Here is an 18727-nt window from a genome sequence, read left to right on the forward strand (position 1 = left end):
ATGGCTGGCTCAGGAATTCTGGGAGTTGAAGTCCATGAGTCATAAAAAAGGGTCAAGATTGCCTAGCAATAGGCTTTCAGAGGGAGCTTTTTTTTTTGCAAAAAAAAAAGGTGCCGGAACAACATTCTGAGCGTTCTATGAGAAAAAAAGTCCTGGAAATTAGCAACAGAACATGGTAAATATCAGAAGGGCTTACCATCATCATCATCCTGATTAAGATTGGGCACATCCTTCAGAATGGCGAAGATTTCATCATTACTTGCTTTGTTTTTAATGGCAATGCTTAAACAGAGTGCAACGTTGTATCCAGGAAGAGATTCTACATCCAAAGATAGAAGAAGCAAAGTTTCCAGCTTTGAAAACTGGGCATTTTTTAAACATTTCTTTACACACAAGTTTTTACAAGTTTACATTTTAAAAGCGCATTAAATTTGCTTGGAAATCAACCATCTCAGAGAAATCATCAGACCAGATATATAAGATTGAATAAAAATATTAGAGGGTTTTACATGTCTTGAGCGTTCCAGAAGAGAAGCCACACCCTTAAGTAATGTCCTCTTGTGTCATCATGACCACTAGACATCTCATATCTGCCCATGGCTGCAGCAGCTTTCTTTGGATCACTGATGACGAACCGTTTAGAGACCAAGTGCCCAAACCGCAACCCAAAACCCACTTATTTATCGCAAAGTGTCAGGGGCTGCATCAGCATTGTGATGCCCTCAGGGTGGGTGGGTGGGAGGGACCCACTAGGTGGGCGTGGCCACCTTGATGCTGCTCATGGGGGGATGCCTGTGGAAGCTGGGCAGGATTGGGGGAGATCCAGAGGGTCTCTGGTGATGAAGCGGTGGGCAGGAGGCTTGTCCTGCAGGGTGAGGCAGGGGGTAGGGTGGGGTTACCATTGCTGTGGGGCAAGGCAAGGCGAGGCAGGGACAGATGCTGCCTGACACCATCGGCCCCTGCACACAGAGGCCAGCGAGCGCATGGGGGCATGATCTACCACCTCTATTCAAGCTTGCTAGCTGCCTGCTTTGCCTTCTTTGTGCTGGGCGGAGCTGCCGCTCCGGGTGGTGGCAGCAGCCTAATGGACCTGCTCAAGCTGCTGGCAGCAGCAGGCATGCCCACAGAGAGGGCTCTGAGTGCCGCCTCTGGCACGTGTGCCAAAGGTTCGCCACCACTGCTTTAGATGGAGTTTCTTATTGCCTCCCCCATCCCCCACCTCTTTTAATAAGACAAAATACCATTTCCCTCCAACGGTAACAAATACTCCTTGTCACAGTCCAAGGGTGTTTTTTGTAAAGTGTAAATTATGTAAATATAATCTTCTACATACTGTTACTTTCGTCTCCGTATTTATAAATACATGCTGGATTTGCAGGAGTAAGGACTGAAAAACAAGCCGGAACGATATCTATTATTCGCTGATGGTAGGAAAGCCTGAAAAAAAAAGATTTTTTTGCCACAATTATGTCACATGATTATGGTTACACTACAGATATAACCCAACCAATCATTCATTACTTGGCATACATACGTGCACTGGTAAAACACCCCAGAGCTGATATCTACACCCTGATCCTGAATGCACAGGAAAAGTTCCTCATAGAACTAGGACTGTGCCTGAACTATAATTTGTCAGAAGTAGGGAAATGATAAGCTTCCTTGGGATTTTAAGGCTTTTCTTTGTTTGAAGAAAGCTTGTTGCCAATCTCTCTGCTTAAAAAGAGAAAGTCTGTTGAACTTGCAAAAGTGGAAGAGAATTTTAGTTAAAGGGACAAGAAATTTCAGTTAAGAGCAAAATACATTTTGTAAGCTAATATTGCATGGAGAAAGAGTGCTCAAATAAGGGCACCAGAGAAAGTTAGGGATAAAATATTCCTCCTCGTCTTGCTATTAATTTGATTACCTGCAAGTGAAGCCCTCTATCTATCCGAACCTCTAAAATTCTGGAAATCATTTAATATTTTTCAATTCACTTAGTCTTCTACAATTTTAATTTTATTTTCTTGCTAATTAAGTTAGTCCTCAAATGAATCATGTTTTCCAAACTCTTAGAAGCTAGTGCTTCTAGTGCCTAGAAACTAACTCTAAACAGGCATGCCCTGTTTATAAAACAGGAAAGAAATGGTCAAAGGATCAGTATGCTTCTTCTGTATATATATCTCAAATAGGTTCCATAGTTTTTGGACCACAGGATGATGGTTTTGGACTGAAGATTTTAATTAGAGAAGAGACAGACCTTCCAAGGTGAGGTGGTGATTATGGGAATGGAGCCCCTGCTGTAAGAAACTGAGAGCATTCCTGCCTGCTAATTCCATGTGAGAATAGGGATTGCTGGGAATCAAGTATTGCATTTTTGGCTAAAACAGGGCTAATCACTATGGAGATGAATTAAAGAATGTGGATGGTATATTAGCTAACAAATGGGATTAGACAGAACAGGATTCTAATATCAGGTTTTAAAATCATGTTGATCCTAAATTCCTGATTCCTTTGCTGCTGTCAAACAACTACCAATCCCATTGGCACACCTGCATAGCACAACTTTGCAGTATTAGCCTCTCCCCTGAATGTTTAGGTCAATTAACCTGGAAAAGGCCAAACTAATAATAAAAGAGAATCAGGACACTGATTGCTAAAATGGTATCACCAGTGCCCCAAAAGTCTATTGCCAATTCTCAGACAGATGCAAGCTCTCTATTGTGGGATACTTATATCAGGCATCCCCACCCTATGGGCCGTGGCCCACAACTGGGCCATGGGCTCTTGGCCAGCGAGCTGCAGAAATGGCTGGCCGGTGTGCGCACACTCCCCTCACTCGCACTAGTGCCCGTGGCCCTGTTTGCACATGTGCGTGGGTGCAAACGGGGCCGCTAGCCCTGGTGGGTGTGCGTGGCCTATATGCACATGCACACGGACACAAACAGGGCCGCTAGCCCTGGGTGGGTGTGCATGGCCCGTTTGCGCATGCACAAAGGTGGCTGCTAGCACCGTGTGGGTTGTGCGGCCCATTTGCGCATGCACAAACGGGGCCGCTAGTACTGCACCAGTGCACGTGTCCCAGTTTGTGTGCGTGCACACCAATTTGGAAGCTGCTCTGCTTCCCTCCGGGCCGTGAGCCCGGAAGAGTTGTAGACCTCTGACTTATACAATTTAACACTAAGCAAATACAGATGGGTCTTTTCTAGAGCCTAGTTTAATGCCCTTCTGTTGATACAATTTAATGGGATTGCTCAGTTTGACCCTATGGATCCAGGAAGGTAGAAACTCTTGCCCATGTCCTCATATGGGGCCCTTTCTTTGATGCTCCAAGACGTGCTCTGATTGTCCCAATCACTTCCAAATATGAGGCCCATCCAGATAAAATTTATGTTTATTATATTTTAAGGGATACCAATCCTACAATAGCAATAGCAATTAAACTTGTATACTGCCCCACAGTGTTTTACAGCACTCTCTGGTCCGTTTGCAATGTCATCATATTGTCCCCAACAATCTGGCTCGTTTTACAGATCTTGGAAGGATGGCAGGCCGAATCAACCTTGAGCTCCATCAGGATTCAACAACAGGTTATGGGCAGAGTTAGCCTGCCATACTGCATTTTAATCTCTGTGCCATCAGGGCTCCTCTCATATAACAGGTGACCAAATATTTTCACCAAGTTATATAAGTGCAAAATTTTTTAAATTAGATATGCTATTTTGTTGTCTTATTATTATTTGCCTTCCCCAATAAGTAATTGATATATTAAACTACTTCTCTTTTACTGTACTATTCTGTTGTAAAGGCTGGTCAAGGAAAGATCTCTCTCTCTATTCAGACTCTGCCAAACATCCCTCAGAATATGGAAGTAACAATTTAACAGGGAGATGCAAACATGCATATGAAATAAGACAATATGTCTTAGAATGCAGGATCAGTAGATGAGAATAGTGGAAACGGATGACAGGATGGGATAAAGAATGGAGATCAGGGTAGTGAAGATAATAATGCAGTGGAGATGGTTGTTTAAGAAGTGTGCATGTGGCAAAGCAAGAATAGGGTCACAAATAGCTCTATGCTGAATGAATGCAGACAGACTTCCAAGACAGAATAAACCTACCAATTGCAAAATAAATGTAAGGAGGGGGTTTGGACAAAGAGAAATGATAAATGAGGTCTGAACGGCAAAAAAGTCTAGGCAACAAAAGTGAATGTGACAACAGGAAGGCTGAGTAATTGCAGCTAGGTGAGTTGGAGCAAGCTGATACGGTCGATCAAAAATGATCTCTGCGGTGTAATGCATTCATGAAGCTTTCCTCTTCTTTTTATTCCTCCATGTCTTTAATTTCTTTTGCTTCTTCTATTTTCCTCTTTTTCAGTACTTGCATAACACTGCTTATACTGACAGAAATAGCGTGGATAACGTATACAAATGCTGCTATCTCTCACTCACCTCATGCATTTTTCCAGTACTTCTCTTACAAACTTAGGCTTGGGTCTGTCAAAAACCTCAGAAACAGAATCTGACCTACATATAAAAAAGATGGTATTCAGAAAAAAGAAAGACTCTATGGCAACTAGATACTTTCATGTTCATAACATAGTTTTCTAAATTTTTATAGCATCACAATTTCTAGGATACTAAGGTTATGCAGAACTGGAGTTTTACTTATAACCCACAATTACTACTTAAAAAACTATCTTCAATTATTTAAAAGGTCAGAAAATACATCAACTTTGTAATGAAACTATTCTGTAGGATTTCCCACTACTTGTATTCCTATCTGCTACCCTATCTACTTTTCTACTCATTCATGAATTCATCCAACCATCTATCCATCTAGGTTTCTGTTCACTATGTGCCAAAATATCCCACAACAGTTTGCAATACAAGCTGTAATAAAATGTGTAGAAATAATATAATGAAATATTGTAAAATCTCACTAAATCAAACTGTCAGAATCCATTTATATCACATTCATAAATGTATGTTTAAAACATTATTCCCGCCCCCCATGGATTCTGCCATCTCCTGAGGAAGGAGGAGCGCATGTGGATTCAGCCTGCCTTAGGTTATTTCAAAGACCAAGGGAAATCTTTTGAACTGGGGAAACAAAAGAGAGGGTTAGAGAAGAAGGCATCTGGCCTGTGTCTTCATTTAATTCTGTAGAGGAAGAAGGCAATAACCATAAAGATTCAAAGTTCCTTTTTTCCCACGAAAGGGATGACATGAAGTAAAATGATGGGGGCTGACCAAATGGGGTTGAGGGAAGCGGGGGTTGAACCGTGAACCCTTTATAAAGTTTCAATTTGTAAAACAATACTAAGTCCTGTCTTGTATTTCCACAACCAAGTATGTCCTAGTAAAAATTCCTTTTGGACTAGAACTTTCCTAAGATGTGGATTGGGGTGGGTCCTGACAGTAGACAGTACTCGTTCATCATTTATACAGATCAGGCCTGGGTAAAAAACTGAATTTCAAACTCATCCTAAAATATGGCACTCTGGAGCATGGACAGAAATACACTGAAGGGCTTTGTGAATAACCTGCCTGAGGGTATTATGCAGCCTCAGTCGATGTAGTAGGATGTCCCTGATGATCCCAATGACTTATCTCATTCTACAACAGTGGGGATTGTATATTTTTTACTTACTTAAATGTTTTTATCCCTTTTTATAGGTTTTTTAGATGTGTATATATGTGTGTGTATTGAGTCTACATATTTAAAATGTTTCTTAACTTTGTGTATTTTACAATTTTTAGCTTTTAAAATTACTGTCTATGTCTGTAATAAAGATTTGTTTTGTTTTGACAGCTGAGGCAATTGTACAGGTGTCCTGGTCTCAAATTACTAAAAGCCTTGGAGGTCATAAACAAAGCCTGTCACAGAAGCTAAATGGCAGCAGCGTAGCTTCAGCAAAGGACTAGAATGTGTACAATCAGATGCCACATATAGCAATCTGCTGCATTTAGATCAATGGCAGCAACCAGATCGAGTGCAAGGGCAGGACCACATAGAGCGCATCAGGGTAATTTAAACGTGACGTTCCTAGATTATGAACATCTATAACTAGTTGAAAGTGGTGGACCTCTGGGCTTTTCCAATCCCATTCCTGAGAGCATTTTTGACAGTTCAAAGAGAAAGCTGGGCAGCACAATTAGATAGCAAGATGTGATCCATCTTACTAAATAGTGCTCAGGAAAAAACCTCATAGCTTCCTGAGATCAAACAGGTTTTCTGAGGAGTGACATGATATCCCTATGGATTAAAGGAAGGCTCAACTCCAGAGCCTGGTTTCATGCTGCATGTCTGTACCATCCAGCACAACCACCTATTTTTCAATTAATACAAGCCAAGTTGACTCTTTCATCCAGGAATTAATGAGGTTTTAATGTGAATTGTAATGTAGCACTCATTATCACGAGGGAGAAAATCAGCAATTGTGCCATCCAGGATGGCTGGTACAAGTGCTTTAGAGACTTACAAAGTGCTGCTACATAAACATATTTTGCAGAATATTTAAAAATACAATTTTGTACTGGAATCTCAGGCACAGCACAGTCCAAGCATACATAACCCAAACAAAATAGATAGCTGTCAGAAATGAGAATATGCACAAACATATATTTACACTCATGTTCAACATACATGTATATATGGAATCAAACACTTACCAATCTTCCCAGCTCCAACGGAACTCAAAATTACTAAGATGGTGGGAAAACCAATTCATAAATCTTGATGGGAGAAAAAAAATATCCTCAGACTTTTATATCAAACCCTTTTTGTTTTGCAGTGCTATTACTGACATTACATCCAAATATATAAAATAACTGGTGGTCAAGTCTGAGGAGATGCAAATTCTTAAAAACCAAAAGACAGAAAATGTCCAATATATTTATAGTAACAGAATCTTTTGAAGAGTTATCTCAGAGGTATCTGCATGCTTTGCAAATGCCTCGATAGAGCTTCAGACCTTGCATATCCTAAAGTACCTATTTTGAATCATTTTCAAAGACTTCATAGTCTTACATCCAATAATAATTGGGTAGCTCTCTTCTAGATTTTAATATAGCAATCTAACTTTGCAGTGAGCTCTAACTAATTGACTATGAATGCTATATAAGAAAGTTCCAGAAGCAGCCAATAGAAGAAACAATTTATTCCAATACTAATTAAATGAGAGAAGACCTGTGAAACAGGAGCATTTATAACTAGATTTTGTTGCGCTAAATAAGCCCATGTCACTAAGTCTCCAGAAAATTTAATGAGAATGTCCTTACTCACCGATCTATGCAGATGGTATTCATTGTATCTAAGCGCATGTACAGCATTTCTGTAGCTTGTGCAAGCTATCATTTTTCAATTAAGGTTTAAAATATTTATTTTATTTATTTATTTTATTTTAATTCCATTTATATCCCGCCCTTCTCCGAAGACTCAGGGCAGCTTACAAGCTTAGCAGTATTATGTTGTTTAATTATAATATGGTTGAAAACAGAACATTATCAAAAGATATTGTTACAAGAGATTTTTGGAGAAAAGGATACAACTTGAGGTAAAGATCCAGGCTGAAGTTTACAGAGTTCAATAAAAAGCGTAGTGTACATGATTTCCGTTTGAGGCGGAATAGGAAGCTGAAACAACTCAGCAAAAATTACCTGGGGAAAATATGAAAGCAATATAATGAACCAGTTTCACAAAAGCAGAGGTGTACAGAATATTTCATTGTCAGAAAGTTCCAATGTTAAAATGCCCCATTCCAAACCCACAATGGACTTTCTAGGTATACCAGAAATGGTTTGAACTCAAAATAGGTCATTTCAAGGTCCATTGTGAGATGAGGAACTATTTGCAGAGAGGAAGATCATTGGCACTAAATAAGAAAAAGTGACATGATAAATATAGTGTTTACCTCAACAATGTGGTAATTCAGAGGGATCTTGTTGCTTCCTGGATAGCTTGTTAATTGGGTAGCACTACAGAAAAAGATAGGTGTATAATTCAGAATAAAAAAGGAAGTAGGTAGACCCCTTGCAAAAAAACTACTTTTTAGTGATATGTGCCGGGACCCACTCCTTCAAAAAAACCTATTTCCCTGCAGGAAGCAAGTCTTAGAAACAGTTGCCAAAGGTTCTGTCACTATGCAGTGTCAGTTCCTCTTTGAACAGACTGATATAGAAATAGATATGACAGCTCCAGATGCCATTAATAACCAGGGAAGAAGCTCCTTCAAAATCAATATTCACAGTTAACAAACACAATGTAAACCTGCATTTTAAAGCATTAGTTTAACACACAAAGTTTTAAAGAGCACTTCTCAATGTAGGGAAAACAGATCAATATCACTTTTCTAGGCTGTTCTCCTCCACTAATACTCAATTTTTATATGTAATGGCTAATGGCAGTTCATTTGTATCCATTTAATTTCCATCTCTCCTTCCCTCCCTCTGTTCCTGACAACAGTGCAACAACACGGCCAGTTATTTATTTATTTATTTATTTATTTATTAATGGGACTTATATCCCGCCCTATCTCCCGAAGGACTCAGGGCGGCTAACAACAACAAAATTAAAGGTCTCTGTACAATAAATTAAAATTAAAAATTAAAATAAATTAAAGATTAGAGTTAAAAATTGTAAACATAATTAAAATCCCTGTCAGTCCAGGTCAGCCAGGTGGAAAAGGAGTGTTTTGAGGCTGCGGCGAAAGGACTGGAGATCTTGGGCCATCCGAAGCTCAGGGGGGAGCTGGTTCCACAGGGCTGGCGCTCCCACAGAGAAGGCCCTCCCCCTGGGGGTCGCCAGCCGACATTGTCTAGCCGACGGTACCCTGAGGAGGCCTTCTCTGTGTGAGCGTACTGGGCGATGGGAATTCGTTCCCGGCAGCAGATGGTCCTGCAAGTATCCCAGGCCTAAGCCATGTAGGGCTTTAAAGGTAAGTACCAGCACCTTAAATCTCACCCGGAGGGCAACCGGTAACCAATGCAGCTCACGGATGATCTCTCCCAGCGGCTTCATATAGATGTTGAACAGGAGGGGCGAGAGCACCAACCCCTGAGGCACCCCACAACTAAGGGGCCTAGGGGTTGACCTCTGCCCCCCTGCCAACACCCCTGCCAACACCGTCTCCGAGAGGTAGGAGAACCACCACAGAACGGTGCCTCCCACTCCCAACTCCTCAAGACGACGCAGCAAGATACCGTGGTCGATGGTATCAAAAGCCGCTGAGAGATCTAATAGGACCAGGACAGAGGAATAACCCCTATCTCGGGCCTGCCAAAGATCATTCACCAGCGCGACCAATGCCGTCTCCGTGCTATACCCGGGCCTGAAACGTAAACTTCCTATCAACAATATTGCTTGGATAAAACTATAGCTGATTTATGCAAAAATACTTTTAGGATATTGCAAAAAAATATTTTGAATTATAATAAAATTTTTGCCACTGTGTCCAATCTGGTTGAAATTGTTGACAATTATTTACCCAAGGAAGCAAAGAGCCTTACCACGTCTGTCTCTCTTTCCAAAATAATCTGATGATGCAGTGGAGGTTTTCTTCAATCACAAATCTTTCAACAGAGTGGCTCCCTGGCATAACTGGTCCCTGACAAAAGAAAACAACAGAGGTTAATTTATTGGCACAGCCCAAAAATCCATCTTCATCCCAAAAGGCATGATGTGTGATCACATATTGGCATTATAACATTTCCCCTACAGTTTTAATAAAATAGTTTGTGGGGATGTAATCTATATAATGTACTTTTCAGCATACAGAAAGTTCAGTTGCCCCACTCTGATTTTTGAGGAGACGAGAGGAGAGGGAATAGGAGGGGGTCAGACACCAGTGAACAATAACATTCTGAACATGATCAAATTGTCTGAAATGGAGCCATGTATAAAATATTTAATTTAATTTAATTTAATAACATTTGTATACCGCCCTTCTCCCTGAGGACTCAGGGCGGTTCACAGGGCAGAATAAAATAGCAAATACAAACATTAAAAAAGATTAAACAATTGCCCTAGTTAAAAACAATATAAATACAACGCTAAAAACCCCCAGAAAAATTAAAAAACGAAAGATAAAACAACCCCAACACTCCCCCTCAGGCTAGGCCGGCTTGTACAAACAGGAATGTCTTGAGATCGCGGCGAAAGGAGCGAAGATCAGGCGCCGTCCGGAGCTCAACCGGTAGCTGATTCCATAGCTCCGGAGCGCCCACAGAGAAGGATCTCCCCCTGGGGGCCACCAATCGACATTCTCTGATCGGTGGCACCCTGAGGAGGCCCTCTCTGTGGGAGCGCACAGGGCGCAGGGAGCTTGATGCCGGCAGCAGATGTTCCCTGAGGTACTCCGGCCCCATGCCATGGAGTGCTTTGAATACCGTTACCAGTACCTTGAATCTCACCCGGAAGACAACCGGCAACCAATGCAGCTCACGGAGCAGAGGTGTAACGTGGGAGTATCGGGAGACTCCCAACACCACTCTCGCGGCTGCATTCTGTACCAGTTGGAGCTTCCGAGTGGTCCTCAAGGGCAGCCCCATGTAGAGAGCGTTGCAGTAGTCCAGACGAGAGGACACGAGCGCATGAGTGACCGTGCATAGATCATCCCGGCTAAGATAGGGCCGCAACTGACGCACCAGGCGAACCTGTGCGAAGGCCCCCCTAGTCACGGCTCCTATATGATCTTCCAAGGTGAGCCGTGAATCTAGGAGGACCCCCAAGTTGCGAGCCCTATCTACGGGGGGTAATAATTCACCCCCCATAGCTAGAGGTGGAATGTCCGAATAAACCCGGGATGAAGGTATGCAAAGCCACTCAGTCTTGTCGGGGTTGAGCTGGAGTCTGTTCCTCCCCATCCAGACCCGAACCGCCTCCAGGCAACGGGACATCACGTTGAGGGCATCACTGGGGTGGTTTGGGGTCGAAAAGAAAAGTTGGGTATCATCAGCGTACTGATGATACCCAACTCCAAAGCCACGAATGATCTCACCCAGCGGCTTCATGTAGATGTTGAACAGGAGAGGCGAGAGGACCGACCCCTGAGGAACTCCACAAATGAGAGACCTCGCGGTCGACCTCTGCCCCCCTGCCAACACCGACTGCGAACGTCCCAAGAGATAGGAGGAGAACCACTGTAAAACTGTGCCTCCCACTCCCAATCCCCTGAGACGCCGCAGCAAGATACCATGGTCGATGGTATCGAAAGCCGCCGAGAGGTCTAATAGGACTAGGACAGAGGAATGGCCCCTGTCCCGAGCCCTCCAGAGATCATTCACCAGCGCGACCAATGCCGTCTCCGTGCTGTGCCCGGGCCTGAAACCCGATTGGTACGGGTCTAGATAATCCGCTTCATCCAGGACCAGAGGGAGCTGATGCGCCACCACACTCTCAACAACCTTCGCAAGAAAGCGAAGGTTGGAGACAGGACGAAAGTTGTTCAATACAGCCGGGTCCAGGGCAGGCTTCTTGAGGAGAGGCCTCACCACCGCCTCCTTCAAGACGGCGGGGAAGATACCCTCACTCAAAGAAGCCGATATAACTGCCTGGAACCAGCTGCGTGTCCTCTCCCGGGCTGCATAAACCAGCCAGGAAGGGCACGGGTCCAGTAAACATGTGGTGGTGTTCAGCCTCCCCATGATCCTGTCCACTTCCTCCGGAGTCACAGAATCAAACTCCTCCCAGATGATATCGACAAGACCACCCGTGTCCTGATCGTCAGACTCTGCCCAGTCAGAGTCCAAACCGGTCCGAATCCGAGCGATTTTGTCCGACAGATGTTGGTTAAACTCCTCGGCACGTCCCTGCAAGGGATCCTCCCTCACCTCCTGATTTAGGAGGGAGCGAGTCACCCTAAACAGGGCAGCCGGGCGATTATCTGCGGACGCAATAAGGGTGGCGAAGTGGTTGGACCTCGCCTCCCTAATTGCGGCGAGATAAGACCTAATATAGGCTCTTAGTCGCAATCGGTCGGGTTCGGATCGGCTGGACCTCCAACCGCTCTCTAGGCCCCGTCTCCGACGCTTCATCTCCCGGAGCTCCGCAGAAAACCATGGAGCCCGGCGGGATCTGCACCGGGTCAGGGGCCGCAAGGGTACAACTCGGTCAAGGGCCTCAGTGGCCGTCCTTTCCCAGGCTTCCACTAAGGCCTCGGCCGAGCTGTGAGCGAGGGAGGCAGGTGGGGACCCCAGCGCCGCCTGGAACCTCTGGGGATCCATTAAGCGTCTGGGGCGGTACCATTTGAGTGGTTCCAAACACCCACGGCGGGGGGTGGCAAAACGGAAGACCAGCCGCAGGAGATGATGATCGGTCCATGACAGGGGCATAATAATTGGGGAGCCCCCACCAAGATCATCTAACCACCGTCCAGACAAGAAAACAAGGTCAAGGGTGTGGCCTCCTTCATGAGTCGGTCCCGTAATTACTTGCGTCAGGTCCATGGCCGTCATGGAAGCCATGAACTCCCGAGCCAACTCAGATGATCCTCCCAGCGATGGTAGGTTGAAGTCCCCCAAAACTATAAGTTTCGGGAACTCAACCACCAGCCCAGAGAGGACATCAAGCAGCTCAGGCAGGGCTGCTGCTGCGTGACTAGGCGAAAGGTACACCAGCAGCAAGCCCAACTGCGCACCAGGGCCGCATCTCAAAAAGAGAGACTCACAACCGACTGTCTGGGGAACGGTGGCCTCCCGCGGACACAAGGTCTCCCTCACAACAACAGCCACTCCCCCACCCCTACCCTGAGCCCGAGGCCGGTGCAGCACCCGGAAGCCTGGTGGGCAAAGATCAACCAGAGGAACACCGCCCTCTGGGCCCAACCAGGTCTCCGTGATGCAAGCCAGGTCAGCCTGCTCACCCTCGACCAAGTCTCGAACGAGAGGAGCCTTATTAACGACCGACCTGGCATTCAAATACACCAGCCGGAGCTCAGGAGGCTGCACATCCTCACTCCCGGGACCTCGGGGCGGAACCAGAGGGTCGGAGTGCCTCACCGCTTGTAAGCAGCGGAGAGGCCTTCCCTGAGACCGATACGGCCCTCTGTTCCTACACCTGCTGCCATTCCCTATCGTCGTGGGAATGGACAATCCCACGACTGGCCCTGGAGCCCCAGAAGCAGCCGACCCCCGCTCCTCCCCTCCGCGATCAGCCTCAGCACTAGCCTGAACAAAGGTAGTTGGACTGCCCCCCTCGTCCAAACAACCAAAAAAAGAACCCTCCCTCCTCCCTAACCCCCAAAAAAATTTTGACAAAAAACAAATCAAGGACCTCCTGTTAGGTTTACGTCGGAGGCCCATAACCGTGCCCGGCCATCTCTCAGGATCCCAATAGATGGGACCTTCCTCGAGATTATACTCGGCTGGAAAGGCGGGCCGCCTCCAGGAAGGGGGAGCACCCCTGAGGGCAAGCAAGTCCGTAGAGGAGTACCTAAAACAAGGCATAAAGCAGTCCAGATATAGGCAGTCCATAATCAGTTGATTTAAGGAGGAACCAAACAGAGAGCAAATAGATGTCCCGAGTCTCCACCCAGCCACTGCCACTCAGCTGGGTGTCACCCCAGGACAGGCCAACCACCGCCCTCTCACGACAGTTGGAAAGCCTATACCAGGGGGGAATAGTCCGAAACATCCATCCTGGGTACAGCATGTCCCCTAGAGCTCTCACCTCTAGGGGCAGCAGATGTAAATTCAGGCCACCCTCTCACTGTGGCCAGTACCCAGGGGAACTCTGAATCCTTTGGGGCCGATATGTGAATGGCAATAGAGAACAGTCCGAAGGCAGGGATGAGATGGTGTATTACATCATCAAAGTCTGCACTACTAGGTGGCCAAATCCTCCGCTGCTCTGTCCTTCGGAAAAGTTGATCATGGCCAATTCTGCAATCATTGGGGTCTTCCAAATTATCTAGTTCTTTTAGGTCCACAAATCCAATGGCACCAACCAGAGTCACAACTGGTGTCACGGGAAACATAGATCTTTCAAGGGACCACTGGGCTCCACTGGGATCCACCGGCATTAACCGGCTAGCCCAGGAACCCTCGAGGCCACCAACAGCAGTAAGAGTACCAGGCCATCCAGAAAGAGCAAAGCAAGCAGAGGAAACAATAAGTTGATTCCAGCGTCGCCGCTGAGCCACCAGGGCCACCGCCCCCACCGGAGCGTTGCTGCAGACGCCGCCGCCATTGCTGCCGCCGCCAGGACGCCGATGGAGCCGAGAACAAGCAATCGATGGAAAGGGAGGCCCAAAGCGGCCCCGGCACAACGCCGCCGCCGCCGCCATCCCCGTCGCCATCCAAGCGAGCCAGGAACGCCGCCGCCGTCACAGCCGAGGGAGACCAGGCCCACCGCAGAAGCGGCCCGAACGGCCCAAAACGCCACCACCGAAACCGCCAGAAGCGAGGGACCATCCGAAGGCCAGCTCCGCAACCGCCAAGGACGCCCAGCGAACGGTCGATGGAAAGGCAGGCCCAGGACGGCCCCGGAGAACGCCGCCGCCGCCGCCGTCCCCGCCGTCTCCGGAACGCACCAACAACGCCGCCGTCGCCACAGCCGAGGGAGAGCCGCGAAAGACCAAGCCGGCCACAGAAGCGGCCCGGAACGGCCTGAAACGCCCCCGCCAAGGCCACCAGGGCCGCCAGCAGCCAGGGACCCCCCGCGAACGCCGGGTCCGCCACCGCCGAAGACGCCGCCGCTGAAGCCGCCGGCCGCCGCAACCACCAGGCCCGAGAAAACGACCGGAGAAACGCCCGAGGGAGCAGGTAGGCGCCGCCAACATCCAGTCGAAAAAACGGCAGAGCTGGCAGCTAACGGAGTCCAAAACCTTCATCCTTCAGCTGCCTAAACAGTTGCGCTCACTATCCCCCCAACCCAGAGGGTGTAAACACCCCTGGGGGGCTCCTAGGACACCTATTTTCTGAGACTTGCAGAGCTCACTCAAACAGATCCGCCCGCACGTCCGCCATCTTTAATATCTTATTGCTAAAATGTTAAAATTGGAAGCACAAGATGAAGTAGTTAAAATTGTATGATAAGCTGGGTGAACAATTTTCAATAAAACATACAAATTGATCCATTGGGAACTATGTGGATAAAGAGATTGAAATTTACCTTATGCTCTAACCTCAAGGAGAATTTCTAGAAAATGATGTATAGATGGTATTTATACCCAGATAAATTGTTTAAAATGTATGGTATAAAAGTTACCCAAATAGTTTTGGAAAGACTCAAATAGGAATCTTTTATCACCTTGGGTGGATATGCAAAAGGCCAGACAATACTGAAGAGAAATTAATAATATAATTCAAAAAGAAATTTCAAAATTAATATACAGTTTAGACCAGAAACTTTTTTTGTTGGGATATATGGATAAAAAGTAAAAAAAATACAGTGTAATATTGTTTTATATCAGGGGTCTCCAAACTTGGCAACTTTAAGACTTCTGAACTTCAACTTCAGCATAGCTGGGTGAGGAATGCTGGAAGTTGAAGTCCACAAGTCAGTTGCCAAGTTTGGAGACCCTTGTTCTATATCATAATAGCAGCACAACTTTTATAGGCTCAGCATTGGAAAGATCCTACAGTAGCCACAGTAGTAAAAAGGTAAAGGTTCCCCCGCACATGTGTGCTAGTCGTTTCCGACTCTAGGGGCCGGTGCTCATCTCCATTTCAAAGCCGAAGAGCCAGCACTTGTCCGAGGACGACTCCGTGGTCATGTGGCCGGCATGACTAGACGCCAAGGGTGCACGGAACGCTGTTACCTTCCCACCGTAGTAGTCCCTATTTTTCTACTTGCATTTTTACGTGCTTTCGAACTGCTAGGTTAGCAGAAGCTGGGACGAGTAACAGGCGCTCACTCTGCTACGTGTCACTCGGGATTCAACCCGCCAAACTGCCGATCTTCTGATCGACAAGCTCAGCGTCCTAACCCACTGAGCCACCGCGTCCCTGCCACAGTAGAGGAATGATTAATAAAGATGACAGAACTAGCAACCGTGGCTCAGTTAATAACCATCCTGAGAGAAAAATCATTGAAGACAATTCATCTGTAATGGAAGCCCTTTGTGTACTCTTTGCAGGAGATGCAGAAAAATCAAAATCTGACATTTAAATTGTTAAAATTTAAAAAGGGGAAAACACTTTTTAAAATTTCTCCTGATCTTTTGGGGGTAAAATGGACATTTTATTACAGTCTTAAACTAAAAGTTGAAAGTAAGTGTTCTCTATATCTTTAGAAGTCAGAAATCAGTCTTTGTATATATTTGTCTTTTTTTCTATATACTTCTTTCACACTTCTATCCCTATTCTCTTTTACTCTTTATCGTTTCTTTTGATGGTTAGTATGTGTGGTTTTTAATGTGTATGATTTTTAAAATGCAATAAAATTATTTGACAGAGAAGTCAGTCAGCCGGAAACTATTTCTATAAGCACAAGGATACTTAGTATTTTCATTTAGAAGCAGCCTTTTCCTACTCTGAGAAACAGAATGGACAGAACCTCAAAAAGCAGTGGTACATGGAGTAAGAAAGACAAAACACTGAACCATTTCAACCCTGCTAAAGAATTTGAAGCAAATTCTCAACTAGTTTCAGATCAAATAACAACCCAAACCGAACAGTCAAAAGGTGAAGGGATATATATATATATATTATGTGGAACCCACCAAAGACGAAAACATTTCATTTCCCAACAGACAACGCACCACAGGGATGTTGCCCCACATCATTAACTTACTTCAGGATCATCAGTGTAGTCAAACATTCGGAAGGTGACTCTTGGCATCGGGTAAACGGAATCTGCCGTGTGGGGTGGGGGCGTAAAAGGAGGCAGGTTGTGCTGCAGCGCTTCACAAAGCACGCTGTCGAACGCCAGGTATGGCCTCGGAATGTGCCTCTCTTGCCAGTGGTCCTTCTTCATTTTCTGAATCTGAGCCCAAAGGCAATCTAAGTACTGGAAGGAAACAGCATCCGTCAGACGTTTTCATATTCGGAATTCAAGGATGTTCCCAAAGCAAGACTGATTTCCGTGCTGTAGGAAATCACCCTTCCCAGTTTCCTTAGGAACCATTTCAAGGGGAAAATTCGGAATAAGGAAAAGCCATTGGGAAGACTTTCTCACTAGAACAGGGTCAACTTCATGCAGCCAAAAACGGGAAATATGCATTTCCACTGTTTGTTCAGATGGATGCGAGGGCAGGAATTCAAAACCCTAATCATATTCACCTCTTCTTGTGGATGTGGTTTATCAGCAGACCAAACTTGTAGCATGGGCACGTGGGTCTTCTGACGCCGTCTACCATAAAAGAGCGTAATCATTTTAAGGACCACGGATAATTGGTTTGCACTTTAAGACACCGAAACAAACAGCACTTTATTCAAACCAGACAGTACATCTCAAAGGGCAGGAGACATTGGGAAAAGTATATTATGATCTCTTCTGTGGTAGATATTAAAAGTAAATGCCAGTTTTCAGCAAAACTATGGTCATGTGAGTGTGTGACACCGCAAATGGCCATAAATGCCCAACATGCAGTCATGTGACCAGGGAAGTGGGCTGTAAGTTCTCCCAGAGAGATCTGTAATAATCTTCAACAGTCACTAAATGATCGGTCGTATGTCGACTGTATGCACTTTCAATGACCGGATTCCTAACTAATGTAGGTTTTTAGGAGAGTTAGTTTGACTACTATGTCGAAAGACACTTGTAGCATCAAAGAGTCCAAGACTTACAAAAATTCTCTTCAGCCCTGTGATCACTTCAGATCCCTTTTTAAGTAGCAAAACCTGCTTAGTGTTTTCCAGGAATTCCCACTCAATTGTTCTAGTACTGACTTCAAGATCAGTGGAAAGCAATTATGTTTTCTGCAGAGCACCTTTTTCACAAATTTGAGGATTTTATCATTCTTCTTGAGTATCTTTCTCCATACTAAGAATGCAGAACTATTTGTGTGTGTGTGTGTGTGTGTGTGTGTGTGTGTGTGTGTGTGTGTTTGAAAAAGGAACAAAACTAACTTGGTTTTCTCCTAAAGGTCTGAAGATATTACCTCTAGATTTAACAGTCAAGAAATAGAATTCCCTGCAAATTTATGAAGTCTACAAGTTCTGTGTTCGTGCTCCAATGACAGAAAGAAACATTTCCTTACTTCAGATAGTTTTCGACAGTAGACAAGATCTGCTCCATTTCTGTATCCTTTTTCTCATAGAGCTCCTTCCCCACCCAAGGTAAGGACGACAGAAACGCATACACGTACCAGTCACGTCGCACCTGTTAAGTAGAAATACGGACAAAACACAATCAGAAAATACTTCTGGTTTTTGCCATAAAAGCTAAATCAGGTCAAAGATCTGAGATTTACAGGAAGCACTACTGTATTTATGATTCCACATCTCTAACTCTAATGTTATGATGCTTCAGGTGCAAAGCTTCTAGGGGCCAGGTTCATATGCTTACATGAACATGAATGGTTGATTTTAATCATTTTAAAACATCCTGCACATAGGTGCACGGGAGATTACGCACTGAATCTGCACAAAGCAATGAAAAAAATACAGGACAACCCCCCCAATTTTTTTTTACTTATGTCACGATGATGCTTTATTATTTACATAAGCTTCTTCAAGGAGGTATTTCACCTATTGTTTCTCATTGAATTTAAAATGTAGACTTACTCTCTGGAGTAAATGACATCACCCAGGTCCTGGCAAACATCTGTCAGGCATCAACCCAATGGGTATGATTAAAAG

At 45.1% G+C, this 18727-nt stretch overlaps 1 protein-coding gene across 2 annotated transcripts in view; it reads right to left on the reverse strand.

Moving 5' to 3' along the window:
* LOC310634277 (nuclear cap-binding protein subunit 1-like) overlaps nt 1-18727 on the reverse strand; it is a 41547-nt gene that overhangs the window by 8620 nt on the left and 14200 nt on the right. For both annotated transcript variants that reach the window (XM_083352496.1, XM_083352497.1), the window contains exons 6-16: nt 18127-18248; nt 17207-17276; nt 16719-16934; nt 9494-9591; nt 7900-7963; nt 7535-7645; nt 7272-7336; nt 6659-6721; nt 4436-4510; nt 1334-1437; nt 197-319 (exon numbers count right to left, since the gene is read on the reverse strand). In XM_083352496.1, the coding sequence (XP_083208622.1) occupies nt 197-319; nt 1334-1437; nt 4436-4510; nt 6659-6721; nt 7272-7336; nt 7535-7645; nt 7900-7963; nt 9494-9591; nt 16719-16934; nt 17207-17276; nt 18127-18248 (1111 nt within the window). The remainder of the gene's footprint in view (nt 1-196; nt 320-1333; nt 1438-4435; nt 4511-6658; nt 6722-7271; nt 7337-7534; nt 7646-7899; nt 7964-9493; nt 9592-16718; nt 16935-17206; nt 17277-18126; nt 18249-18727) is intronic.

Source organism: Vipera ursinii, assembly GCF_947247035.1.
Source record: "Vipera ursinii genome assembly, chromosome: 2".
NCBI classification, from domain to species: Eukaryota; Metazoa; Chordata; class Lepidosauria; order Squamata; family Viperidae; genus Vipera; species Vipera ursinii.